The sequence below is a fragment of the Zootoca vivipara genome, chromosome 16 (assembly GCF_965207765.1).
Source record: "Zootoca vivipara chromosome 16, rZooViv2.hap1.1, whole genome shotgun sequence".
Classification (NCBI taxonomy): domain Eukaryota; kingdom Metazoa; phylum Chordata; class Lepidosauria; order Squamata; family Lacertidae; genus Zootoca; species Zootoca vivipara.
The window spans coordinates 18,741,834-18,766,130 of NC_142599.1; the positions used below are offsets into that span (position 1 = coordinate 18,741,834).

The 24,297-nt window shown below is 47.7% G+C and overlaps 1 protein-coding gene across 9 annotated transcripts in view; it reads left to right on the forward strand.

Annotated features, from left to right (window-relative positions):
• EMID1 (EMI domain containing 1) overlaps window positions 1-24,118 on the forward strand; it is a 75,502-nt gene extending 51,384 nt beyond the window's left edge. For 3 of the 9 annotated variants that reach the window (XM_088659233.1, XM_088659234.1, XM_088659236.1), the window contains 9 exons: window positions 1,263-1,400; window positions 1,894-1,974; window positions 3,763-3,806; window positions 4,794-4,856; window positions 6,087-6,131; window positions 7,596-7,640; window positions 13,338-13,422; window positions 22,789-22,958; window positions 23,717-24,118. In XM_088659233.1, the coding sequence (XP_088515359.1) occupies window positions 1,263-1,400; window positions 1,894-1,974; window positions 3,763-3,806; window positions 4,794-4,856; window positions 6,087-6,131; window positions 7,596-7,640; window positions 13,338-13,422; window positions 22,789-22,928 (641 nt within the window). In that variant the 3' untranslated portion in view covers window positions 22,929-22,958; window positions 23,717-24,118. Of the gene's footprint in view, window positions 1-1,262; window positions 1,401-1,893; window positions 1,975-3,762; window positions 3,807-4,793; window positions 4,857-6,086; window positions 6,132-7,595; window positions 7,641-13,337; window positions 13,423-21,206; window positions 21,298-22,788; window positions 22,959-23,716 lie in introns of all 9 variants that reach the window. The other 6 variants (XM_088659232.1, XM_088659235.1, XM_035099171.3 and 3 more) reach the window with 3 other exon arrangements.
• The last annotated feature ends 179 nt before the right edge of the window (window positions 24,119-24,297 follow it).

Sequence of the window (24,297 nt, forward strand, 5' to 3'; positions counted from 1 at the left end):
GGTTCCCCATTTGCGCCTTATAAGGAGAAGATCACCTCCAATCAGGAGAAGGAGTGGTGTCACCTTTTTTCATCCAGCTATTTCAGCCAGCTATTTAGTTCCCATGGCAACATATTGTCCAAGCTTACATGGCAAACAGGATAATAATAAAAAATTCCTTCAGTAGCACCTTAAAGACCAACTAAGTTTTTATTTTGGTATGAGCTTTCGTGTGCATGCACACTTCTTCAGATACAGTGAAATGGAAGTTTCCAGGCACTTATGTAGAGAAGGGGTGGGGAGGGGTGGGGATGGGGAGGGGGGATCACTCAGAAGGGTGGTGGAAATGGGTGATTGACTGACTGATAGCTGTTGATGACCGGAAACGACTGCAAATGGTTTTGCATGAAAAAGCAAGGGTTGAGATGGCTGAAGATCGCTTATCATGTATAATGAGATAAGAATCCGATATCTCTGTTCAAACCAGGTCCCTCCATGGTTTTGAGCTTGGTGATAAGTTGCAATTCAGCAACTTCTCTTTCCAGTCTATTTCGTTTCCGGTCATCAATAGCTATCAGTCAGTCAATCACCCATTTCCACCACCCTTCTGAGTGATCCCCCCTCCCCATCCCCACCCCTCCCCACCCCTTCTCTACATAAGTGCCTGGAAACTTCCATTTCACTGTATCTGAAGAAGTGTGCATGCACACGAAAGCTCATACCAAAATAAAAACTTAGTTGGTCTTTAAGGTGCTACTGAAGGAATTTTTTTTATTTTACTTCGATCCAGACCAACACGGCTACCTACCTATGGCAAACAGGAGTTCTCAATAAAGCTGGCTAGGGCCTATTGACTTAGCGAAAGGAATTGGGTTGACAGTTTTAGCAGCAGACCCCAGGACATGCATGCCAACCCCAATCCTCATTAACAACATAACGACGACGTGGAGTTTGCCACACGAAGCAGAACCTTCTCAGTGGTGGCACCCTGGCCAAGGCATTTTCCTTTTTATCGAGACCGGGCTGTCTGCTCACATTCTTTTCATTCAAGATTTCCCACAGGCCTTTCAGCATTATACGTAATTTGTATTTGTATCATTTACTGCTGACCTGTCTGTGATTTTACTTGGGAGTCGGCTGCAGTGCTAGTCCTAATCAGAGTAAGCCCATTGAAGTTAATGGATACCACTTGCCCACAGGTGCTGGAAGAAACCCACCTTTCCTGGCTCAGCTCTCATTGCTCACCATTGTGCTGTTTTGTTTTGTTTTGTTTTTTGTTCCAGGGCCTCAGGGGCCTCCTGGTCCCCCCGGGCGGGATGGCGCAAGAGGTTTCCCCGGAGAGAAGGGCCTCCCAGGGCCCCCTGGACCCCCAGGTCCACCAGCCCCTGTGGGACCAAAGTTATCACCCATTCCGGATCAAAGTGAGTAACCTCCCAGGCAAGGGAAGTGTATTGGCCACAGGGGTGGGGGACCTGAGGCCTGCGAGTCAGATACGGCCCTCCTGGCCTCACTACCTGGCCCTTGGAACTCTCCTCAGGCCACGCCCCCTTGGGCAGCCCTGCATCTCACCCTCTTTGAGTGCTTTGCCCTGAGTGGAATGTCCCCTTGAACTCAGATCTTGCTTCCCTGGGTGGAGGACTAAGAGGGCTGCGGGAGTGTAGAAAGGTTTTTGTTTTTTTAACATTTGTTGCCCCGCCCACTTTTGCCTCTGGCCCCGCCCACCGCTGGCATGTGGCCCTTGTGCCTGAGTGCTGAGAAAGGGCTGCTCATTTCCTGGGGTTGTGTGTGTGTGTGTGTGTGCTCAGAGGCTTATTTTGGCAGTAACCGGTATAGAAACCAATACTTTGAATAACCAGCCTGGTTGGTCTCCAGGTCTCACTTATTCCCTGATCTTTCTCTGTTTGTGTAATTCAGGGGACCCACTTCTGTCAAACACCTTCATTGAAACAGGGGTCACTGGTCCGGCTGGGCCGCCCGGCCTTCCAGGACCAATGGGTAAGTCTCTTTTTGGCCCCGTATCTTCACCCAGGGGTGGGGGAATGATGGGCAAACAGCTCTTTGGGGTTTCAGGGAGAATTGCCTGCCAGCCCTACCTGGAAACTCATTTGGGGATTGAGCCTGGGACTTTAGATGCTCTGAGCTCTGGCCCTTCCTACAGAAACAGCAAAAGGTGAAGCTTCCTCAGGCAGGCAAACAGGCAGACCATTGTTCCATCTATCTCAATATTGTCCACACGGACCAGCAGCAGCTCTCCAGGGTTTCAGGAGAGGACATTCCCAGCTGTACCTGGGGAGATGCCATCGGGGACTGAATCTGGGACTTGCAAGGCGGATAGATGCCCTACCTCCATGTTTGGCCCTTCCCCAAAGGGACTCTAGGAAGAGATAGGGAGAAGAACCACAGGATATATTCCAGATGGTGTCACCATGCAGATACCTGTCAAAAGCCAGGTCCGCAAAAGGTGGCCATTCCACCCTGAACGCTTGAAGTGCCCCTCCCCATAGTATTTGTCTGCTGAAATGGAATTTGTGGCTTGCCGACGATCCAGAGACCATGTGAGCTGCATGGACTCGATCCGCCCTCTGAATGTTTTGGACTCCCACTCAGCCTCAGCCGGCCTTTGCAGACCTACCATTCCCAACCACCACAACAGTTTTTTCATGCTTTTTTTCCAACCTTTTCTGCGAGCGTCCTGGTAGGAAACGATACAGCCTGTTGCCATCCATGGCGGATAGTTCAAGTCATTTGATACCTTGATGGCCTCTAGTAGCAAGTTTGATTAAGGGACGCAGGTGGCGTTGTGGGTTAAACCACAGAGCCTAGGGCTTGCTGATCAGAAGGTCGGCAGTTCAAATCCCTGCGACAGGGTGAGCTCCCGTTGCTCGGTCCCAGCTCCTGCCCACCTAGCAGTTCAAAAGCACATCAAAGTGCAAGTAGATAAATAGGGACCGCTCTGGCGGGAAGGTAAACGGCGTTTCCGTGCGCTGCTCTGGTTCGCCAGAAGCAGCTTTGTCATGCTGGCCACATGACCCGGAAGCTGTCTGCGGCCAAACGCCGGCTCCCTCGGCCTATAGAGCGAGATGAGCGCCGCAACCCCAGAGTCGGACACGACTGGATCTGATGGTCAGGGGGCCCTTTACCTTTACCTAGCAGGTTTGATTATTGCACTTTCCGTTCTAGGAAAGTTGCTGGAAGTGTTTTCTGACTGTGGCAGGAATTGTTTTCCTCCGCCTAGACTAGAGCACGGGTCTGCTAGGCGCAGCTGGGAAAGGGAGTCGCACGGTGTTAAGTGGGAGTTGCAACAGATCAGGGCCAAATCCTGCCCCCTGGGGGGTGGGAAGCAACAGCCACAACAAAGCTCAGGGTGGGGTGGGAAGGTTGTAGTTACAGCTGCCACCTTGTGGGTGCTTCTGGTTGGCCACTTTGGAAAAGAAGAGCTTGGATTTGATATCCCGCTTTATCACTACCCAAAGGAGTCTCAAAGCAGCTAACATTCTCCTTTCCCTTCCTCCCCCACAACAGACACCCTGTGAGGTGAGTGGGGGGCTGAGAGACTTCAAAGAAGTGTGACTAGCCCAAGGTCACCCAGCAGCTGCATGTGGAGGAGCGGAGACGCGAACCTGGTTCCCCAGATTACGAGTCTACCGCTCTTAACCACTACACCACACTGGCTCTCCAGTGGAGGTTTGGGGGGCTTTTAACCCTCCGCCCCCAGCTCTTCCCTTCTCAAAGCAGCAAAAACTAGTTGCTGACCAGGGGTGTGAAACCTCTTTCTCCCTGTAGGTCCTCCAGGGCCAGCTGGAATCCCAGGTCAGCCTGGACGTGATGTAAGTAGTACCCCTAATCTCTGATGTGAGGAGGCAAGGGTTTCTGGGAGGAAACAGCCCAATTGCATTTTGAGCTCATGATTTGAATAGAAGGCGGTGTTTTTCCAGGGCCTGGAACCTCCCAGTATTTTGGGACTAACACTTAGCTGCCACGGTATTTGGGGTGGGGAGAGATCCCTTGCAACTGACTTGGAATAATTTTTATTAAAGATTTTATTGAATTGCAAAAGAACAGTCCCTTGCAACTGAGATCCATTGTTGTATTATTATTATTATTATTATTAATTGCGTCTTATGCAAGTCGTGTTATGTTGCTGTTTATTTGTACATCACCTTTCATTCAAACAGGCTCCCGAGAATAAACAGATACATGCAAATAACGATAATGCAAATAACAACAGTGCAAATGCAACACAAAAACTCCCCAAACTAAATCTTAAACTTTATTACTATTATTATTATTATTATTATTATTATTATTATTATTATTATGGGGACTTTATTTTTATTCAAGTTTAACATAAACTAAAACAGTTGAACGAGCAGGCTCCAAAACAGCCATTCAAGAATTTTGAAAACATCTGTATGGGAGGAGAAATCTTAACCTTTCCAAAGTGTTAGAATGCATTCGTTATCACTGTGGGTTTATTCCCCACAGTTGAGAGCAAGAGGGAGCAATAACAAGTACATAAACAGGAGTCCCACTCCTTTTAAGGCTCCCAGTCCAGCAATATCTGGGAGGCTTCAGCAGAGAAGGGCCCAGCAGCATCTCCAGTCAAAGAATATTGGATGCCTGGGAATTAGCCTCAAAGTGGGGGTGCACAAGTCTAGTTGTGGTTTGTGTGTGGGGTTTGTTGCCACAGAGGGTAAAAATCTCAAAGAGGAGGGGAGTCTGGCGTGGGCCAAAACGCCAACCCTACTGCACAGTTGAAAGGTTTGCGGGGTTGGGGAGACCTTGTTTGAAACTGTGACGGTGCTTTCTTTCAGGGGAGCCCCGGAACCCCAGGAGCCGATGGGGCAGCTGGTACCCCTGGAGAGAGAGGAGAGAGAGTGAGTACCAGCCTCCAAAAATCCTGTGCTCTCAGACTTACATCCAAGTTTCATAGCATCGGAGAATTGTATGGTTGGATACATGTAGGAATCACAGCTAAGAATCAGCTTCCAGCTTCCTTAAACTGCGCTGTCCTTAACTAGGCAAATAGAACTGGTTTGATTAGCATCCACCAGCAAGGAACTTCTCTCCACAAGATATAGAGCTGTTATTACCTCTGCTGACGTCTGCACATCAAGCAGCTTTCGAAAGCCTACCTACAATGGCTGGCTGGGAGGTGGCAGCCCTCTGTCCCTCAGAACAGGGACCTCAGTGGAGCACTCAGAGCTCTTAAAGCACTGTGGGGCTGGAGGAACTTCCCCTGTGGGATTTCTCCCAGAGCTATATAAAGAAGCAGGCACCTCCCTCCAGGTCAGGATCGGACATGGGGGTGGGCTCTCGTGTTCGTATATTTCTCCAGAGGACCTGGGTTCAAATCCTGACTGCTTGTTTTAGCACTGTGGGGAACCTTTGGCCCTCCATATGTTGCTGATTTACAACTCCTTTCAGCCCTAGCAAGGGGTTGGTGGGAGTTGTAGTTTAGCAAATTATGGAAGGCCAGAGGTTCCCTGCACTTGCTTTAACCAGGCAGAGGGCTTACTCGGTGGTGGCGCCTGCCCTGTGGAACGCCCCCTCACCAGATGTCAAGGAAATAAACAGCTACAGTCATACCTCGGTTTAAGTACGCCTCGGTTTGAGTATTTTCAGTTTAAGTACTCCGTGGACCTGTCTGGAATGGATTAATCCACTTTCCATTACTGGTACTTTCAATGGGAAAGTTCGCTTCAGGCTAAGTACGCTTCAGGTTAAGTACAGACGTCCGGAACCGATTGTGTTTGTAAACCGAGGTACCACTGTATCTGACTTTTCGAGGACATCTGAAGGCAGTCCTGTTTAGGGAAGTTTTTAATATTTGAGGTTTTATTCTGTTTTTAATCTGTGTTGGGAGCAGCCCAGAGTGGCTGGCGGAAAAAAAATATTATTATTATTATTAGCAGAGGATGAAGAGCGAAAAGGGTTTTTAGGCAGGTCCCTGGAGGGCTCGTGGGGCAGGAGAACCGAAGCATATAGCCATGGACTGCATTTTCAGGGGGTTGGACTAGATGACTCTTGAGGTACCTCTCAACTCTACAGTTCTATGATTCTGTGACTCAGGTTTTCTTTTTTCTCCTCCTTCGTCTCTCCTGTAGGGACCACAAGGATATCCTGGCCGCCAAGGTCTCGATGGAGAACGCGTAAGTGTGGCACAGCAGAGGAGGAGAGAATACCCTGCTAGGGTGGGTGCAAGAAATTTGGGTGGCTAGTGGCAAACTCCAGCAACCAGGGAAGTTCTGCACATTCTGAGAAAAGTCTCTTACACTACATGAGAACTTCCTCGGTCACTGTTCTCCCTGGGACTTTCATTCATTCACTTATTCATTGATTCGTTTGAAGCAGGGCTGGGGGACCTGGGTTCCTCCAGAGAGTTGTTGGACTCCACCTCCCATCAGCCCCAGCCAGCAAGGTCAACAATCGGGGATGATGGGAGTTGAGTCCAGTGACATGTGAGGCCTGCACAGGTTCATCATCCTCGATTCAAAAGCATTTATACCCAGCTCTTCAGTTCCCAGGCTGGCATACAAATCATTTTTTTTTAAAAATCACAGTTCTAATAATCTTTTATACTTCTCCCAAACTTTAAAAATTGCTTTCCTTGTAATATGATTTCAAAAACTTTGATGTACTCTTGCCTTTGCGTACCACAAGTATGCATGCCAGCCAAATCTATTATCATATCCTTCCAAATCTAATAGATCTGTATTTTTTGGTTTTATCCATTCCCGGATCCAGCAAATACAGGAGGCTTCAAAATATAATTTCAAGTCTGGCAGGGAGAAGCCTCCTCTAGGTACTGGATTCTTAACATTACACAGTTATTATAATGGCCTGTCTCCATGCCCAAGACAGCATCCATAATCTGCCTCCCCCCCCTCCGTCCTTAACCCTTATAAAGAAAAAAGCTTTTGTTTTCCTTGACACCCGTATGAAGCTTTTTATTGTATTACATACGTTTATATCATAGGTCACTAATGCGAGTTCTGTGAGGTCATAAGCCTTTATGGAGCCCTTCCAATTCTCACTGATATTCGGTTTTTGCCTGAGGTTGCAAATTCTTTCTCCTGGGCTGGTTATTAATTTCCAACCGCTTCCAGCTTATGGAAACCTTTCTTCATCTCTAATCATGACAATGAGATGTTGCAGTACTCAAATGCTCCCAGAGTTATCTTAATAAATCCATCTTACTAGGTTCCCTGTGTGCTTTTCCAAAATGTTGCATGTAAGATTCTCCCCGCTGTTACAGTACGTGGCTCTTGAACTCGGCACTTTGGCGTTATATGCTGTTTTGCACAATTCAGCAAGGGGGCAAGTGCCATAGCTGGAGTGTCTAACTGCTTGCATGCAGAAGGCTCAATGCCTGGCAGCTCCAGGTAGGTCTGGGAATGTCCCCATGTCTGAAATGCTGGATTGCTGCTGCCAGTCAGTGCGGGCAATACTGTGCTAGATGTACCACTGGCCTTACACTCTGTGTAAGGCAGCTTCCTATGTTCCAACAACTGCAGAAGAGGGTCTAATGCAATTTCCCATTTGAAGGATTTCTTTTGCAATAACATGATCCCCAAAACCTTTGTCTTCTCATGCCTTTTCTCCTTCCGCTTCAGGGTGAGCCGGGGCCCAAAGGTGAACCAGGCGAGAAAGGCACCTGGGTAAGCTTGGAGGGTGGGGTGCGGGTGGGGACCCTCCTTTTCTCTCCTCTTCCCCCACCCCAGATACTTGCTAGCTCAACCAAGGGACACTGAGTCATGGGAACCAGCTGGACCTGCAAAAATCTGCCCTGATCCCCAGCTCTCTGCCCCCATTTTACCCTCATCAACAGAAGCCCGTTTCCACTACTCAAACGTGAGCCAAGTTGGCAGGCTTCTAGGGGGGGTGCGAGAGAGATAATGGGTACAGGAAATGAAGGCGCTTTCCTATTATCTTGAGACCTCCCTAGCGTAGCTGCGCCAGTCTGCTGTATGCAAAACAGCCAAGAGCCTCGCGGCACCTTGAAAGCAGCTTCCCCACCAGCACCTGCTGATTTTGGAACACAATTCCCATCAGCCCCAGCCAGCACAACCTTTCTCCCATCACAAGACTGAGGCTGATGGGAGTTGAAGTCCAGAATCGTCTGCAGGGAGGCCAGATTGGGGAAGGAAAGCTGCCTTAAAGGTTTATTGTGTGACACGAGCCACCGTGAGCCAAAAGCTGCCTCACCAGACATTTTATTTCTCTGAACTCAGTGCGTATTCTGCATGAACAGAACATTTTTTTTGATAATCAAAGTTTTTGCCAAGAAAAACCACGTGATGATCTATATAGACTGTGTAAATCAGGCACCCCCAAACTTCGGCCCTCCAGATGTTTTGGACTACAATTCCCATCTTCCCCAACCACTGGTCCTGTTAGCTAGGGATCATGGGAGTTGTAGGCCAAAACATCTGGAGGGCCGCAGTTTGGGGGTGCCTGGTGTAAATCTTCTGTGTCCACATTTTTGTGGGCTTTTAAGCCTATTTCCACAGCCTTAAAGACTAGAAACTTGTTAGTGTTTTTTAAAAAAAGAAAGCTCCTCATCTTGGAGATGCTGAATTCTTCCTTTGCATGGTACAGCGGGAGAAATAAGCCCAGCTTTCTTGCTGCTGGCCAATGCAGCCTGAAACCAGGACCAGAAGTGTGAGGTTGCCTTTCTCCTCTGGTAGGCAAGAGAACGAGAACGCTCAGGCACGATCCCAACTAGGATTGCCAACTCTTCAACCAGCTGCTGCAGCTCTGCCTTTTAGGAGCAGCTTGGTGTGCAGATGTTGGCAACCGATTGTGGCTCCATACTGCGAAAAGTGTCACGGGCTGATTTCTGCAGATCGGGAGAGTTTTTGAAAGAACAGAGTGGGTGGGTCCATATTTTCTTCTCCCTTTCCAGCCGTTTGGCAACCCTCATTCCAGTCTCCCCTTGCAAAAGCCTCCAGGAGCTTTTATTATTATTATTATTATTGTGCTCTGTTTCATTGCTGCCCCTTGAAATAACATCTGCTCCAATCATCAAAACGCTTGGGTCATCATCACCCATCCCATCCATTTAAAGCAGTATCCTATCACTATTAACAGTCCTGGATTGCCCCCAAAGAATCCTGGGAACTGTAGTTTGTTACGGATGCTGAGGGTTTTTTTTTTAGGACCACCCCCAAATTCCCCATTCCCAAAGCTACAATTGCCAGAGTGGCTAAGCAACAGAGTTGTAGAGTTGGAAGGCATCCCAAAAGGTCCACTAGTCCTACCTTTTGCAGTGCAGTAATCACACCTAAATCAACCCTCATTCCCTGATAATTTGGGGAATTGTAGCTCCGTGAGGGAGACTAGAGAATCTCCTCTTAACTCTCTGCATTTTAAAGGTGGAACCTACCTTGATTTGCATTTTTCAAAACAAGACATGAAAACGAAAATGCGGCCCTCCCTTCAAAACTTCCACATATCCAAATTTTGCAATGCAAAATTTTATTCCTGGAGGGTGAGCCCAAATGAATGCTAAAGAACTGCGGGGCGGGGATAGGTGGGAATTGGTTTGGTTTGGTTTGAATATACCTGGGGTAAGTGTCCAGAAAAATGCATATGCTTGTGGGGGAAAGCATACCAAAGAAAGGCCAGATATTACTACTGTTATTAAATGTCCATCCCGCTCCATGGCAAAATAGTCTTCTGAGAAATACGTCAGGGAGAGTTGCATGTAAAACTCTGCGTGTGTAAGGAAAAACTGAGTGCAAAACTCTTGTGCGTTAGGGGAAAATGAGTCTCAAGTTGCTGTGGGCTTAAAAATTAAATCGCAGAATGGCAGGAAAGTTTGAGAAAACACAAAATGGAGAAAATTTGCCCATTCCTCCTGAACGTAGCCGGGCTCCAATCTGGGTAAAATATGCATTGGATCGTATTGCGAGCTCAGGCAGGCCAGAAGCAAAGGCCATAAAATGAGGCACGGAGAACAGTTCTGCGGGCACCTTGGGCCTTCAGGATGTTGCTGGACTACAACTCCCATGAGCCTCGGCAAACGTGGCTAACAGCCAGGGATGATGATGAGAGTTGTAGTTTAGCAACATCTGGAAGGCCCAAAGTCCCTCACTCCTGATTTGGAATATGCCTCAAAGTCTAGAGATGGGGGGAGGTATCCGGGGATCCTTGTCTGAGGGCTCTTTGCCTGCCTGTCTCTTTTCCTGGCCGCCACCCCCACTGAACCCCACTCTGCCCAGGGGCTTGATGTGCTGGTGCCAGAACTCCTGTGCATAGCTGCCAAGTCTCCCGTTTTCCCCGGGAAACCCCCGTTTTTGAAGCCGTTTCCCGCTGTCATCCCGAATGGCGAAATATCCCGTAATTCCCCCGGATTTCTTCCGGTGCCACTGTGCCCGTGTCTGGGCACCGGAAATCGGGCAGCAGCGGCACCGGAAGTCGCTTCTACGCATGTCTGGACATGTGTAAAAGCAACTTCCTGTGCCGCTGCTGCTGATCCCGTATTTTTCTAACTGGGACTTGTCAGCTATGCTCCTGCATTCTGTCTGTTCCTCTGAGGCATGGAATTGGGACCTTTTTCTGCCCTAGGGGGCTACATACCAGTGGTGGGCATGGCCAGAGGCAGGGCAACATATGTAAATTCCACCTCTGCTCTGTTGGTTGTTACATGTGGTGCAAAAGGGGGGAGAGGAGTCCGCTTTGCATTACCTCTGCCACTGGCTGGGGCTGATGGAAATTGTAGTCCAAAAGATCTGGAGGGCACCAGATTGGGGAAGTATGAGTTAAAGAGATGCCCTCCCCTTGATGGGGAAGACTTGGGAAGGGTTGTAGCTCACTGGTAGGGCATCTGGTTCAATCTCCACCTGTGGATGGGAAAGACTTGCCTGTCTAAAAAACAAACAACAACCCCAAATAATTGCAGAAAAGGCTTCCCAACTCCCAGACTTAATGGACCCCTTTCATCAACTTAGGAAGTCGTCAAAGACCCCCAACCCAAGTTCTTAGGAAACGTGAACGAAATAAAGTCAATAAAAATCAATCTGTAATGGACATTTGTTAATCCCCATTGCTAGGAACCACAAACCGAAGGATAAGGAGTATTGTTGCATTGTGGAATCGTCTTATTAGATGCAAAGGTTCCTCATTGGCACTCTGTACATGCTCGTGCCCTTGATTTCTGAGACTCCTAATTCCCACTACAGTCGTACCTTGGTTTTCGAACAGCTTAGTTCTTGAGAATTTTGGATTCTGAACGCCACAAACCCGGAAGTGACTGTTCTGGTCTGCAAACTATTTTTGGAAGCAGAACGTCCGACGGGGCTTCTGATTGGCTGCAGGAGGATCCTGCAGCCAATCAGAAGCCACAATTTGGTTTCCGAACGTTTTGGAAGTCAAATGGACTTCCGGAACGGATTCTGTTTGAGTTCCAAGGTACGAGTGTATAGGCCACAAGTGCCTTTTCTGTGCCTAGGTCTTTTCAGCCCCAGTACAGGCCCACCAACCTCCAGGGAGGGGGTCAGAATTGACCGCTTTGAGAACCCCCACTGCAGACAGCGCTGAGCTGGACAGATGCTCTGACTCGCTGGCAAGCAGCTTCCACCGTGCTTTTGCTTGTAACTGGAAAGATGTTCCTGCTTTTAGGTTCAGCTGTCTCACTCGCCCCAACTTGGAACGTTGCTTTCCTAGCTCTTACTGGGATAGCTTCCCCTCCTTCCCGGTGGAAGTGAGAGGGACTGTTCTCCCCTCGCTCTGTGTGTTTGGCCCCATTCATTTAAAGCAGTATCCCTCCCGTTCACACAGTTGCAGCTTCCCCCAAAGGATTCTGGGAGCTGTAGTTAGCTAAGGATGCTGAGACCCCTCTCCCCCTCCTAGAGCTGCAGTTCTGAGTGGTTTAACAGTCATTGCTGCTTCCCAGAGAACTCGGGGGACTGAGCGGGAATAGGGGGTCTCGCCTAACACTGCTTAGCCGCCATAACGAACTACAGCTCCCAAAAGGCTTTGCGGGGAGCCATGACTGTTCCGAGTGGCATCAAAGCACTTTAAAAGGAATGGTGGGAATGTGGCCTCAGGGATATAGTTCTGGGAATCTGGTTACTGCATCCGTCTCTCTCTCCACATCCATGCCACCCTCGAGGTCGCTGCATTTGGGACCTCCCCCCCTGCTACTAACCACCCATGCATGTGCTTCTGCTGTGCCCACACACCTGACTTCCTGAGCAAGGAGGGAAAGCTCATGTCTTCTCAACACCAAGCCCAGGCGGCACAGTATCTGGGGCACTGTGCCATTGTGGTTCTTCCGTTAATTTTCTTTGCTTTGGTTTGGCATCCTTCCTGCGGGAGCTTCTGGCTGGACCGAGCAGCCTGCTTCTGTATAAGCCAGCTTTCTCCCTTTGCAAAAGCAGCTTCATCGATTGCATTTAAAGCCCACCTTTCTCCTCCAAGCAGCTACATGGTCCTTCCCCCTCCTCGTTCAACAACAACCTTGCAAAGTAGGTTAGGCTGAGAAGCAGTTACTGGCCCGAGGTGAGCTTCACGAATTTGAGCTCTCTCGGGTCCCAGTCCAACACTATTGCGCAGCACTGCCTGGCAGTGGGTTAACCCTCCGCTTGCTGGAACTTCTGGATCTGTTGGGAAGTCCACCAGTGTTGCTTCCTGGGGGGGTTAAATCTCCCCAAGGCATTTGCCGGCCTGCAACGATGCAGAACGTGGCACCCACTGGTGCCAAGACAGCATCCTCTGCTGCACCTGATGGCAGCTGGCTAGCTTAGCGGGCAGAGGGCGGGCACCTGGAGTGAAGGCAGGGAATCTTGGGTACCAACACAGCCTGGCTCAGGAAAGATTTCTGATGGTGTAATCCAGGGGTGAGAAACCTTTCTTCAGCCTGAGAACCACATTCCCTTTGGGGAGGGGAGGGGAATGCTTGGGGTGGGCAGGGCCACAGGCAAAAGCAGCGATAAGGCAGCTGGTCCAGGGTGCAAGGGGAAGCTGCCCCTGTTTCAGGTTGAAACACACTTTTCCCTCCGACCAGATCTTTCTCTCCCTGCGAGCTGTGCTAGCTGAATGATATTGTTTGCTCAAACTCCTTAACGGAATTGCAGGTGCATGGTAGATACTTGATAGATGCACTTTCGATGTTTGCAATTGTGCCCCTTGGTGTGTGTGTGTGTGTTTTGTTGTTGTCATTGTTTCTGATGGCTGAAACAAATGCGAACGGGAGGAGGGAGGGTTAGGCATGCCAAGCCTCAGCTCACACCCACCCCACCTCCCTCTCACCCTGGCCCTTTTGCACGTATTTGCGCGCATGCACACACGCAACCCCCCCCCCCGCACGTGCGTCCCCTTCACGGCCGTGTCTGTCTCTCTTTCGTCCGCAGGGGGAGGGTTTGCACCAGCTGCGAGAGGCTTTGAAGATTTTAGCTGAGAGGGTTTTAATCTTGGAAACAATGATTGGGCTGCATGGTGAGTAGAGACAGACAGCAGGACAAAATTCCCCCTGCGCTCTCCCCCCCCCCAAGGCCAGGAGGGGTCAGGAAAAAGGGGGCCACCGTGGGGGAGACCCTGCCCAGGTCTGTATGGTGATCTGCTTAGGGCGTTCTTGCCCTGTTCTTGCAGCCTTTTGCAAAATCCAGGGGTTCAACTGAGCCCTTGGCTGGCTACTGGACTGACTCTCTGGGTCCTGTGGGGAGCAGGCCTGGCACAATTCGTTGAGGACGGCTCAGCCATGGCATGGCCTCCATGGCAACGACCCACTGTTTAAGCATGGTGACATCAGGAAGTGGTTGCACACCCAAAAAAAACCCCAATTTTTGTTGTTGTTGGCATCTTTCTTTTTTTTTGAAATTTTGAAATTAATTTTCTTTTCTCTCATTACAAATATACTTATAACATACAGCTTACATAAACATCTCTCCCTCCCCCCCTTTTGACTTCCCTCGACTTCCATTTCTGATTTATTAACCTTAATACGGGAATATGTTCTGCTATTTTCTACAAATATCATATTTTCCCTTTTATTACATTACCTATTCCCTATCCCTAAATTTGTGAAAGTTTATTTAAATCCTACAATCAGATCAATAGTCTTCTTTTGTTTCTGCAAATATAATATAAAAGGTTCCCACTCTTTTTCAAAATCCCCATTTTTCTCGGAGTCTGTGTGTCAGCTCCGCCAGCTCCGCGTAGTTCATCCGTTTTTCTTGCCATTGTTCTTTCGTTGGAATTTCTCCAGTCTTCCGATTCTGTGCTAGCAATATTCTCCCCCCCCCCCCCCGCATACATAGTGTCCTTTTCTCTTTTGGTAAGTCTTGCCCTAAAATGCCCAACAGGAAGGCTTCTGGTTGTTTAACAGAAGTTATTTTAAACATTTTTTTTAATTCATTGTAAATCATTTCCCAATACAGTGGTGCCTCGCTAGACGAATTTAATTCGTTCCACGGGTCTTTTCTTATAACGAAAAATTCGTCTAGCGAATCCCATAGGAATGCATTGAATTTTTTTTTTAAAAAAATTTGCCCATAGGAACGCATTAATTGAATTTCAATGCATTCCTATGGGAAACCGCGATTCGCTAGATGAATTTTTCATAAAACGAATTCGTCTAGCGAGGCAACCTCCGCTCGAAAAATCCTTTCGTTAAGCGGAAATTTCGTTAAGCAGGGCATTCGTTAAGCGAGGCACCACTGTATACCTTAACTCTTTTACAATTCCACCACATATGATAGAAAGTCCCTTCAACCTCTTTACACCTCATTCCCTCTGTGCATTTTTATATATTTTAGCTAGTTTCACCGGCGAGATATACCATCTATACATCATTTTCATGTAGTTTTCTCTTAGCAATATACAACCCGTAAATTTCAAATTTACTTTCCAAAGTTTTGTCCAATCCAGGGCTGTCTTAAGCATATCTGGCGCCCTGGTGCGAAGATCCCTCCGGCGGCCCCCCCCCGCCCCGTTTCCCAGCACGGCTGTCTGGTGGGCGCAGCGTGCAGCACAGCTGCCGCGGGCACAGCAGCACGGCGCCCCCCCTGGCGGCCCGCGCCCTGGTGCATTGCGCCACCCAGCCTTGCCTTAGAGCCGGCCCTGGTCCAATCTTCAAATTGTATATTGTGGCCTGATTTCACTTCTTCATCTTTCGTTTCCCATTCCAAAAGGATGTTATACATTTTCTTTAATTCTCTTCTATTACTTCCTTTTGGAATTTAGAAACCGTGTATGAAAAGCCTTTTTATTGTCCTCTTTAAAAATATCTTTAAGCTGCTTACGATGCAACCAACTTTGAAGATGTTCCTTTATTTCTTCATATTCTTTCAATTCTAGTTTTCCTTCCTGTTCTACTAACAATTCTCTATATGTCGGCCAGTCTCCCTTTTTCCCAATGTTTTTAGTGATAATGCCTCAATAGGTGATAACCACCAAGGTGTTTTGGGTTCTAATAGTTTTTGTATTTGTCCCATACCTTGAACAACACTCTTCTTATTATATGATTATTGAATCCTTTATGAATTTTGGTTTCCCCATACCATAAATAAGCATGCCATCCAAACCTATTGTCTTGTCCTTCCACTGTTATCTCTTCTCTGTCAAGTTTGATCCAGTCTCGGATCCATATTAGGGTTGCAGCGTCATAGTACAGCTTTAAGTCTGGAAGTGAGAAGCTATCTCTCTCTTACACATCTGTAAGTATCTTGTTTTTTTTCCTCGGTTTTTCTCCCATTCCAGACAAATCTTGAAATTTCTTTTTGCCATTCTTTGAAGCATGCAGTCCCTACTATTATTGGTATTGTCTGCAAAAGAAATAACATCCTTGGGAGTACATTCATCTTTATTGCTGCAATCCTTCCTAAAAGGGATAGATCCATCCTGTTCCATATTTCAAGGGTGTTTTTTTTAACTTCTAGCCAAACTTTTTCATAATTATCCTTATATATATTAATATTTTTTGCTATTAACCATATACCTAAATACTTTACTTTTGTGTGGGCTTCTATTCCTATCTTTCTGTTATTTCTTTCCTTTCATTTTCTTTAAGATTTTTAAATAACATCTTAGTCTTGCTTTTCTTTAGTTTAAACGCTGACACTTGACCAAACTCTTGAATTTTTTTCCATTACCAGTACTTTAGGGGGAGAACTTTTTGGATCTTCTACTGTAATTACCAGATCGTCTGCAAAGGCCTTCAATTTATGTTCACTTTTCTTTACTTTTATTCCTACTATTTCCTTATCTTCTCTTATATGTCTGGTCAGCACTTCTGGGACCAGAATACTGTAAACAATAATGGTGATAGTGGGCAACCTTGTCTGTTTCCTTTTTGTATATTACATTTATTTGTTATTACCCGATTTACAATTATGTTTGCATTCTGCTCTGAGTAAACAGCCCTTATCCCCTTATTAAAGTTCACTCCAAAACCCATCTGCTCCATCACCCTTTCAATGAAGTCCCAAGAAATGTTATCAAATGCTTTCTCCGCATCTATAAACATCAACGCTGCTTTCTTCTCATTTCTAACTTCTAGGTATTCAATAATATTCAACACATTTCTAATATTATCTTTAATTTGTCTTGGGAACGAATCCAGCTTGATCCTGATGAATATGATCTTTTCGAACATTTTTCAATCTATTTGCCAACACAAATGCAAATAATTTATAATCATTATTTAACAATGATATAGGCCAATAGTTTTTAACCAATGTTATATCTGAATCCTGTTTCAGAATTAAAGCTATACAGGACTCTTTCCATGTTTCTGGGACTTCACCTGTTTTTAAAAATTCATTCATGGCATCCTTTAATGGGTTTACAAGCTGTTCACTCATTTTGTGGTAATATTTAGCCATTATTTCATCTGGCCCTGGTGATATCCCTGCCTTTGCTTGGTTTAATGCATCTGTCTGTCTCAAGAGACAATGGAGTGCACCTCCAGAGGTGAAGCCGAACCTCTGCGTTAGCAGCACCTAAATGACCTCCCCAGGGCGCAAGCCTGGGCACTGCATATGGGAATCCTAGGCTGCCAAATTGACAAGATCCCCATCTCGGCCTCGCCAATGTTGTCCAAAGGAAAACAGAGCAATATGTTGGGCACCACCTTGGCTGCAGAAGTTGCTAGGAAGGGGCATGCAAGGCACCGTCTTAGGGACTCCATTCTGGATTTGTTTAGGGTTTACTCCAGGCATCCCCAAACTGTGGCCCTCCAGATGTTTTGACTGTGGCCCTCCAGATGGGTTTGCGGCGCTCATCTCGCTTTCCGGCTGAGGGAGCCGGCATTTGTCCACAGACAGCTTTCCGGGTCATGTGGCCAGCATGACTAAACTGCTTCTGGTGCAACGGAACCGCGTGACAAAAACCAGAGCGCACGGAAACACCGTTTACTAGTCACTTGCTATATAGAGAAGCTCTAAGCAACTTAACAAAACTTGTAGAGTGTCATGGTTTTCAAAACACACGCAGAGAAAGATTTCTCAGTCCAGTGTTAGTTTTATTTGTGCTCATACAATCAGTGGTCATGGGAGAGGAATAGAAAATGAACTCTCCAAATAGGGGATCCTTATAGAAAAATTACTCTTACAGCATCGGGCTCTGATAAAACTTATTCCGATTGCTCTCCTTCCTTGTACGGGGATGAACTTTTCTGCATCCAAGCATGGTCACCAGGCAGATAGATAGAGATGGACTGCAGATCTCAGGAAGACCAGCTCATGGTCAAGGCAGAGAGAGGAGGCCTTTGGGGAACACAATGGGGTGGGGCATATTCCCCCCCTCAAAAGCATAGCATGAAATCGGGGGGGGGGGGGATACAATAAAAAATTCAAAGAATATTGCTAACCAAAAGCGATTTTCCAATCAAAGCACTCAAACAAGGCAGGTGGGGAATCGGGACCAGGGTGGGGCTGGTGTTTTTAGGATGGGGTGTTGGTGTGGACACAGATGAACCTAGTCTGGGCCAGACTCGGAGCTAGCCTCTGCTCAAGGCCACACAAATGATCCAAAGAAAGGAGAATATGCAGAGGCAAACAATCCCATAAGCACCACTCTCCTTTTCCTGGCAGTAGATGTACAGAGAACGGCCATATTGCTCACAACCAAGGACTGTTGATGGGGTGGAATCTAGTGGAATTAGACACACACACAAGGCAGATTTTCCCTCCAGGGTATTTTTCTGTCAAAAATGCCCACGTCCCCGAATTTCCTACTGCAGAGTAGCATCTTTTCTTCTTGTTTCACCGAAAATCGAGGCTGTGAGATCCAACTCTGCTTTCCCCGACTTGGTTCCCTCCCCAGATGTTTTGGACTACAACTCCCATCAGCCACAGCCAGGGATGGGGTGGGGGAAGAATTCCGATTCCGTCCGCATTTCAAGGCAAGCCTACCTAATTTGCAGTGTCCACACCAATGTGTGAACCGAAACACAGCCACCCTGTGAAATTTGCACTTCTCTGAATTTTGTGGTGCAGTTCTACTGCCGAGTGATGTGTTCAAAAACACATATATTAGAGTGCATATAAACCATTGCATTTGTGAAAACAGTACTGCTATGGTGTATGGACTAAATGCTGTCCTAGTGAAAAGACCATATAAAGCTACACTATATTGGGGGAAATTGCTTTGCAAAAACCACAGTAACAAAACAGAGCAGTCAAAGCAGTTTGATTCCCCCAGGGTCTCCTATGTAGTCTTGTACTGAACTGCAAAATTTTTCGAAGGGTGGGCAGAGGGCTTCAGTTGCTACTACTGAGCATGTGTAGCAGTTTGAGCATGCTCAGTGTGGGGAAACTGAGGTGGTGGGCTTCTGGTGGCTACACCTCCAATAAGGTAGGAGCTCAGCGCCCTCTGGTGGCGGCAGCAGGAGAGAACAGCCACTTGCTCTCCCTTTCAACTGAGAGCGCAACTTTCTGAGCAATCGTAGGCTCATTTACTCAGAAGTAATTGCCACCCAGTTCAGCTGAGTTTACTCACAGGCAAATGTGTCTAGGACTGCAACTTAAATGCTAATAACAACCCTGGATCAGTATAGCTGATATTTTAATGCAACCATCAATTTATTAGGGTCAGTTTGCGACATAAAGGGCTTTTACCAGACCTCAAACCTCCTTGCATTAATTCATTTCCCCACCTTTCCACTCCAGGGGCATCCCAGGATGTGTGCTAGAGGTGAGGAGGATGCAGAAAGGTGGAAAGCAGGGCTTTTTCCTGGATTGGAATCTCCATACTCTTCCAACATTTCTCCAATGAAAATAGGGGCATCCTATTCCATTATTATTATTATTATTATTATTATTATTATTATTATTATTATTTATTATTATTATTATTCCCCAGCCATCTGACTGGGTTGCCCAAGCCACTATGGGCGGCTTCCAACATATTTAAAAAGATAACAAAAATTAAACATTTAAAAACTTCCCCATACAAGGCTACCTTCGGATGTCTTCTAAAGGTTGCATAGTTATCTCTTTAGCTTGGGGGTTGCATAACTCCATACCCTCCAGCATTTCTCCAATGAAAAGAGGGACATTCTAAGGAAAAGAGGGACATTCTTGGATCAAATCAGAAACCGGGACAGCTGCTGTAAATCCAGGACAGTCCCTGGAAAATAGGGACATTTGGAGTGTCTGCCTCTCAGAAGAGATACCTCTGTAAGTTGGGAGCAGCATGTAGATTTAGACACCCATACTCTCCAACCTTTCTCCGATGAAAATAGGGACGTCCCATTCTATAATGATAATTTTACTATTTATATCCCACACATCTTACTGGGTTGCCCCAGCCACTCTGGGCAGGTTCCAACATATATTAAAACATAACTAAACATTTTTTTTAAAAAAAACACCTTCCATATACTGTACAGGATTGCCTTCAGACAACTCGGGAGTCATTTCTGCATCATTTCCCCCCCAATGAAAATAGGGATATCTTTAGGAAAAGCAGGACAAGGGTTAAACATAAACTATTAATTGATATCAAAGAAAGAGGGGGATTTTCCCTGCCAGATTTGAAAGTCTATTATGAGGCAGCGTGTCTCTCCTGGATCAGGGAATGGTGTACACTACAAAATACAGACCTTCTATACCTGGAAGGATATGACAACCATTATGACAACTGGGATGGCTTCTCTAAATCAGGGACATCCCTGGAAAATAGGGACACTTGAAGGGTCTGGACTCCAGCCTCGTGAGAGCATCAGAACAGTTTTGATAGATCAGGCTGAGTGAAGCTGATCTAGTCCAGCATCCTGCTCTCACAGTGGCCAACAAGATGTCCCAATGGGAAGCCCCACAAGCAGAACATCAGTGGAAGAGCACTCTGCCCAACTGTGAGTCCCAGCATCTGGGATTCAGAAACATTTATTGCCTCCGACAGTGGAAGAGCCATTCTGGCTGGTAACTACTAATTGCCTGAACCTCTGAGTGTGCCTAATCCCCTTTTAATGCAATCCAAGTTGGTGTTGTCACAACCTTCTGTGGGAGCAAGTGCCATAGTTTAGCTCTGTGCTGCCTGAATGAGAACTTCCTTTTCTCTGACCTGAATCTTCCAGCAATCAGTGTCCTTGGGTATCCATGAATTCCAGCGTTTACGAGAGAGGGCGGAGAAACTTCTGCTTTCTCCGTGCAAAGTGAGAGCTGTTAGGGGGTGATGGATGGTGAAACCTTGCCTTGGCATCCTCCGGAGCCATTGGGCGAATCAGTATGTGGCGCCTTAGTGATTCTGGAGGTGCCTGTTCCAATAATAATAATAATAATAATAATAATAATAATAATAATAATAATAATGTCACTTGTGCCCCAGCCACTGAAGAGAACAGAGGTCTACCAATGGGAAGCTTTATTATATTTTATTATTTTATTTTATTTCAAGGAAAAAAACTTCCTGCCTTGGGCTAGCTGACCCTTTTAGATCCTACAGTTCAATGGTGAAGTTAGCTACCAGCACACAGCTCCTTTTATGCGTGAAACTTTGAGAAACAGAACCCCTCTTTTTTTAAAGGCACAGGCTTTTACATGCCCCTGAACCCCATAAGTAAAGAGTGGAAAATCCTGTATCATGTCTTTCAACGACCGGGGGAATTGTCACCTTTATATCTCCTGAGCCCCCTGCCCAAATTCTCCACCTGCAGTCACACACCCCTCCAAAGATTCCAGATTCAGATTCAGACCCCTTTCCCTCTCCCCTCCTCTCCACCCTTTCCCCATAATGAGGGTGAATGAATTTCCGCTCTGCTCTTCTCAATCTCCCATCAGGCCATTAGCTTACGAAGCTTCCTAGAGCAGCAGGCCCAGCTGAAGCTCTTGTCTAGGAGGGTCACCTTGCTGGAAGCTATCATCTGGCCAGGTAACAACAGAGGGGGGGATCCCCCTCTCTCCCTCTCCCCTTTCCCCAGCATGCTGCATTCACCAATGCAGAGAGCCCATGGCCAGGAGATCCCCCCCACTTCGCTTGCAGACATGGGCTTTCTCTCCTTTCCTGTCATCCTGCCCCAAAACTCTGCATGCCACTAGTCCACAATGTCCAGGTTTTTTAAATTCCCCACCCCCTCCATAGCCCTGCTGCGGTCAGAGCTGCTGGGATTTTGCCTTTCCTGACCCATAGCCACTGGGGTGGGGTGGAGGGAGACTTAAGGGGAAGGGATATGCCTGGTGATGGCTGGGGTGGGGAGGGACTGCTCCTCTTCCTCCCCACCCCTCCAAGCATGAGCTCAGAAGTAAAAAATTGCTTGCCTTGCACTAAAAGTTATCGCCAGCGTGAGGGTGTATTGGATTTGTCAGACTGCTGGGTATCCCAACAGCATGGGGCGGGCAAGGAGGAGACCCCTGCCTTTCCGACGGAAGTCTGTGCATGCTCAGTGGCAGTCTCCTCTCAAGCCAGCTTGCACCTTGTAGCTTAAATCTGCCTGGAGGAGGTCGGCTCAGCACTGACCTGCCTCTTCACCCACCTGGGTATGCACCAACCAATCCGAGAAGGACGTTAGCAAGGAACCATTGGCAGAGGTTCGGGTGAGAGAGTCCCGTGGCTGACCGCAGCTAAGGGATTGACTTTGCAGCGTTTTGTTTGCAGCAGCAGCAGCAGCTCCGAAGCAGGATATACGATGGGGGCAGCTTCTCCCCTGCTTCTTGTTCCCTGTCATTCAGATACACTGCCCCTGCAGGTGGGGGTTCCATCTGCCTGCTGTGGCCAGGCGATGTTGCTAAATACCCAGTTAGGCAGCTTTCGCTCCCCCCCCCATGTGTCCTCTGAGGTCACAACTCCCACCAGCACCAGCCAGCATGAATCAAAGGTGGCTGGGAGTTGTAGCAGAACAGCGTTTGGGGAACCCAAGGCTGAGATAGGCTCATTCTAAGGGTGAGATTCCTTCTGCAGTTTCTCCACTTCAAATTAATTTGGAACAGCAGTTAGTTTAGTTTACACTGAGGAAATCAAGTCTTTTGCTCTTGGAAGACACTGGATCTTGCAGTCATCTTTGAATACAGGCATGGCGGGAGGAACCCCCAGAATCCCTAGGGAGCACCCCACACCTTGTTTGTTTTCCTTGAGCAGGGATGGGGAACCTGCAGGCTCTCCAGAAGTTGCTGCACTATAACTCCCTTCCTCCTTGACTGCTGGCCAAGCATGGGACTTCAGCAACATCTGGGCAGCTGTGGGTTCTCCGCTTGAGCCACCTAGACATTTCTCACACCTCTGGAACCATGAGGACCAGAAACTTGTATTCTTTTTCTTTTTTTAAAATCACAAAATGACAACCGAGGTTCTTGGGTTGCCAAATTCCGCAGCGGACAAAAAGCGGCTCAGCTCTGACTCTTGCTTGTCCTTCCTCTCCGTTGACAGAACCGGAACCGGGATCAGGACTGGGCTTTTCCTCCACCAGCATGCCTGGCTACGACCGGGGGAAGCGCGACGAGAGCCTGGCAGCCTACAAGATGATCTCCCACCACCTCTCTCAGAGGAGCGAGGAGGAGACGAAATGAGGAGGAGGCTGTTGGCCTGCCCGTTGGCAGGTACAGACAAAGAGCATCCTTTTGGGGGAGGGCGCGAGAGGCCTCTTTCGGGGTGCCCCCCCCAAGACCCAGCCCCCTTCCTCCCACTTTGGACTGCCCCCCCATGAAGAAGCAGTGGAGAGGCGTGTGTTGAGGAGGGCGCTTGCTTGCCGACAGCTTGCTTCCGTATTTATTTCGCGCAAAGGTGTGTGTGTGTGTGTGTGTGTGTGTGTAAAAGTAACGGTTGCTGCAATGCACCCCACACCTTCACCCCACAAGCTGCTGCCACAAGTAAGCCGCTAAGCATTATTTGTGGCCGCCTGATTGTCTCGTAGGGAAAGCCATTTATCCCTTGGTGCTATTTAAACGGGGATATTTTCCCTCTGCACAGCACAACTGCACCCTCTCCTGTAGCTTGCTGTTTTTCTACCGCTTGGGACTTTGACCTGGAAATTTAACTAGTTTTTCTGCTAAATTTCTCCTGGTCCCTGAATCGCCCCTTTCCCCCCCATAGCCTGGCCCGGGCAAAGATAACGAGGAGAGAAACCGGGCTTTTCTGGACTACTGTTTTCAACCGCAGTTGTGGAAGCTCAGGAGTGGCAGACGTCACAATATCTCTGCCAGGAAAACAAAAGTTTTCCTGCTTTCCGCTCGCTTCTTAAGAATGGGGAGCCCTAGTAGGGTCAGGTCAAAGGGGTTCCTGGGGTTTCTCTTTCGCTTGGGATGCCTGGCAGTGCGTGTTTGTGGAGAGAGGACAAACATTTCCCCTTCCCTGGCAGAAGCTGCCAACGCTGAACTGTGCGGACGTTTTAAGAACTACATCGGTGGCTGTCCCAACAAACGATTGCGTCCTTTGTGATTGGATCTCCGGGTACAATTTTAGCGACTGGATCAGATCCGGCATGCAAGCCGTGTATCCGAAGTTGTCAAGTGGGCTGCGAAGGCGATTCAAACCGAGGTTAGATGTTGCAACAGGTGGGATAGCTGGTGCTACCATGAAGCCTCGAGACGATCAGACTACTGTACTCTTAATGCAAAGTCTTGTGGGCAAAGCAGATCAGGGAGAGAGAAGGATGTGTGTGTGTGTTTATCTATGTGTGTCTGCCTCCATATAATGTATGTACTCTCTGGGATTTTGGCTGACAACAGGGACCAGGTCAATAAAGCTTCACTGAACGCGAGCCTCTGCCTGAATTGAAGGGAGTGTGGAGGGCTTTGCCTCAAAGCCTGAGCTAAGGTGATGCTCTCTGTACGGGTCCTTTGCTGCATTTTATGTTAAATGTCCATCAGGCATCAGCTTGGCAAAGGCTACTTTTTGAAGTCCTCGACTACTGCTTTAAGAGTCATGGCTCCCCCCCCC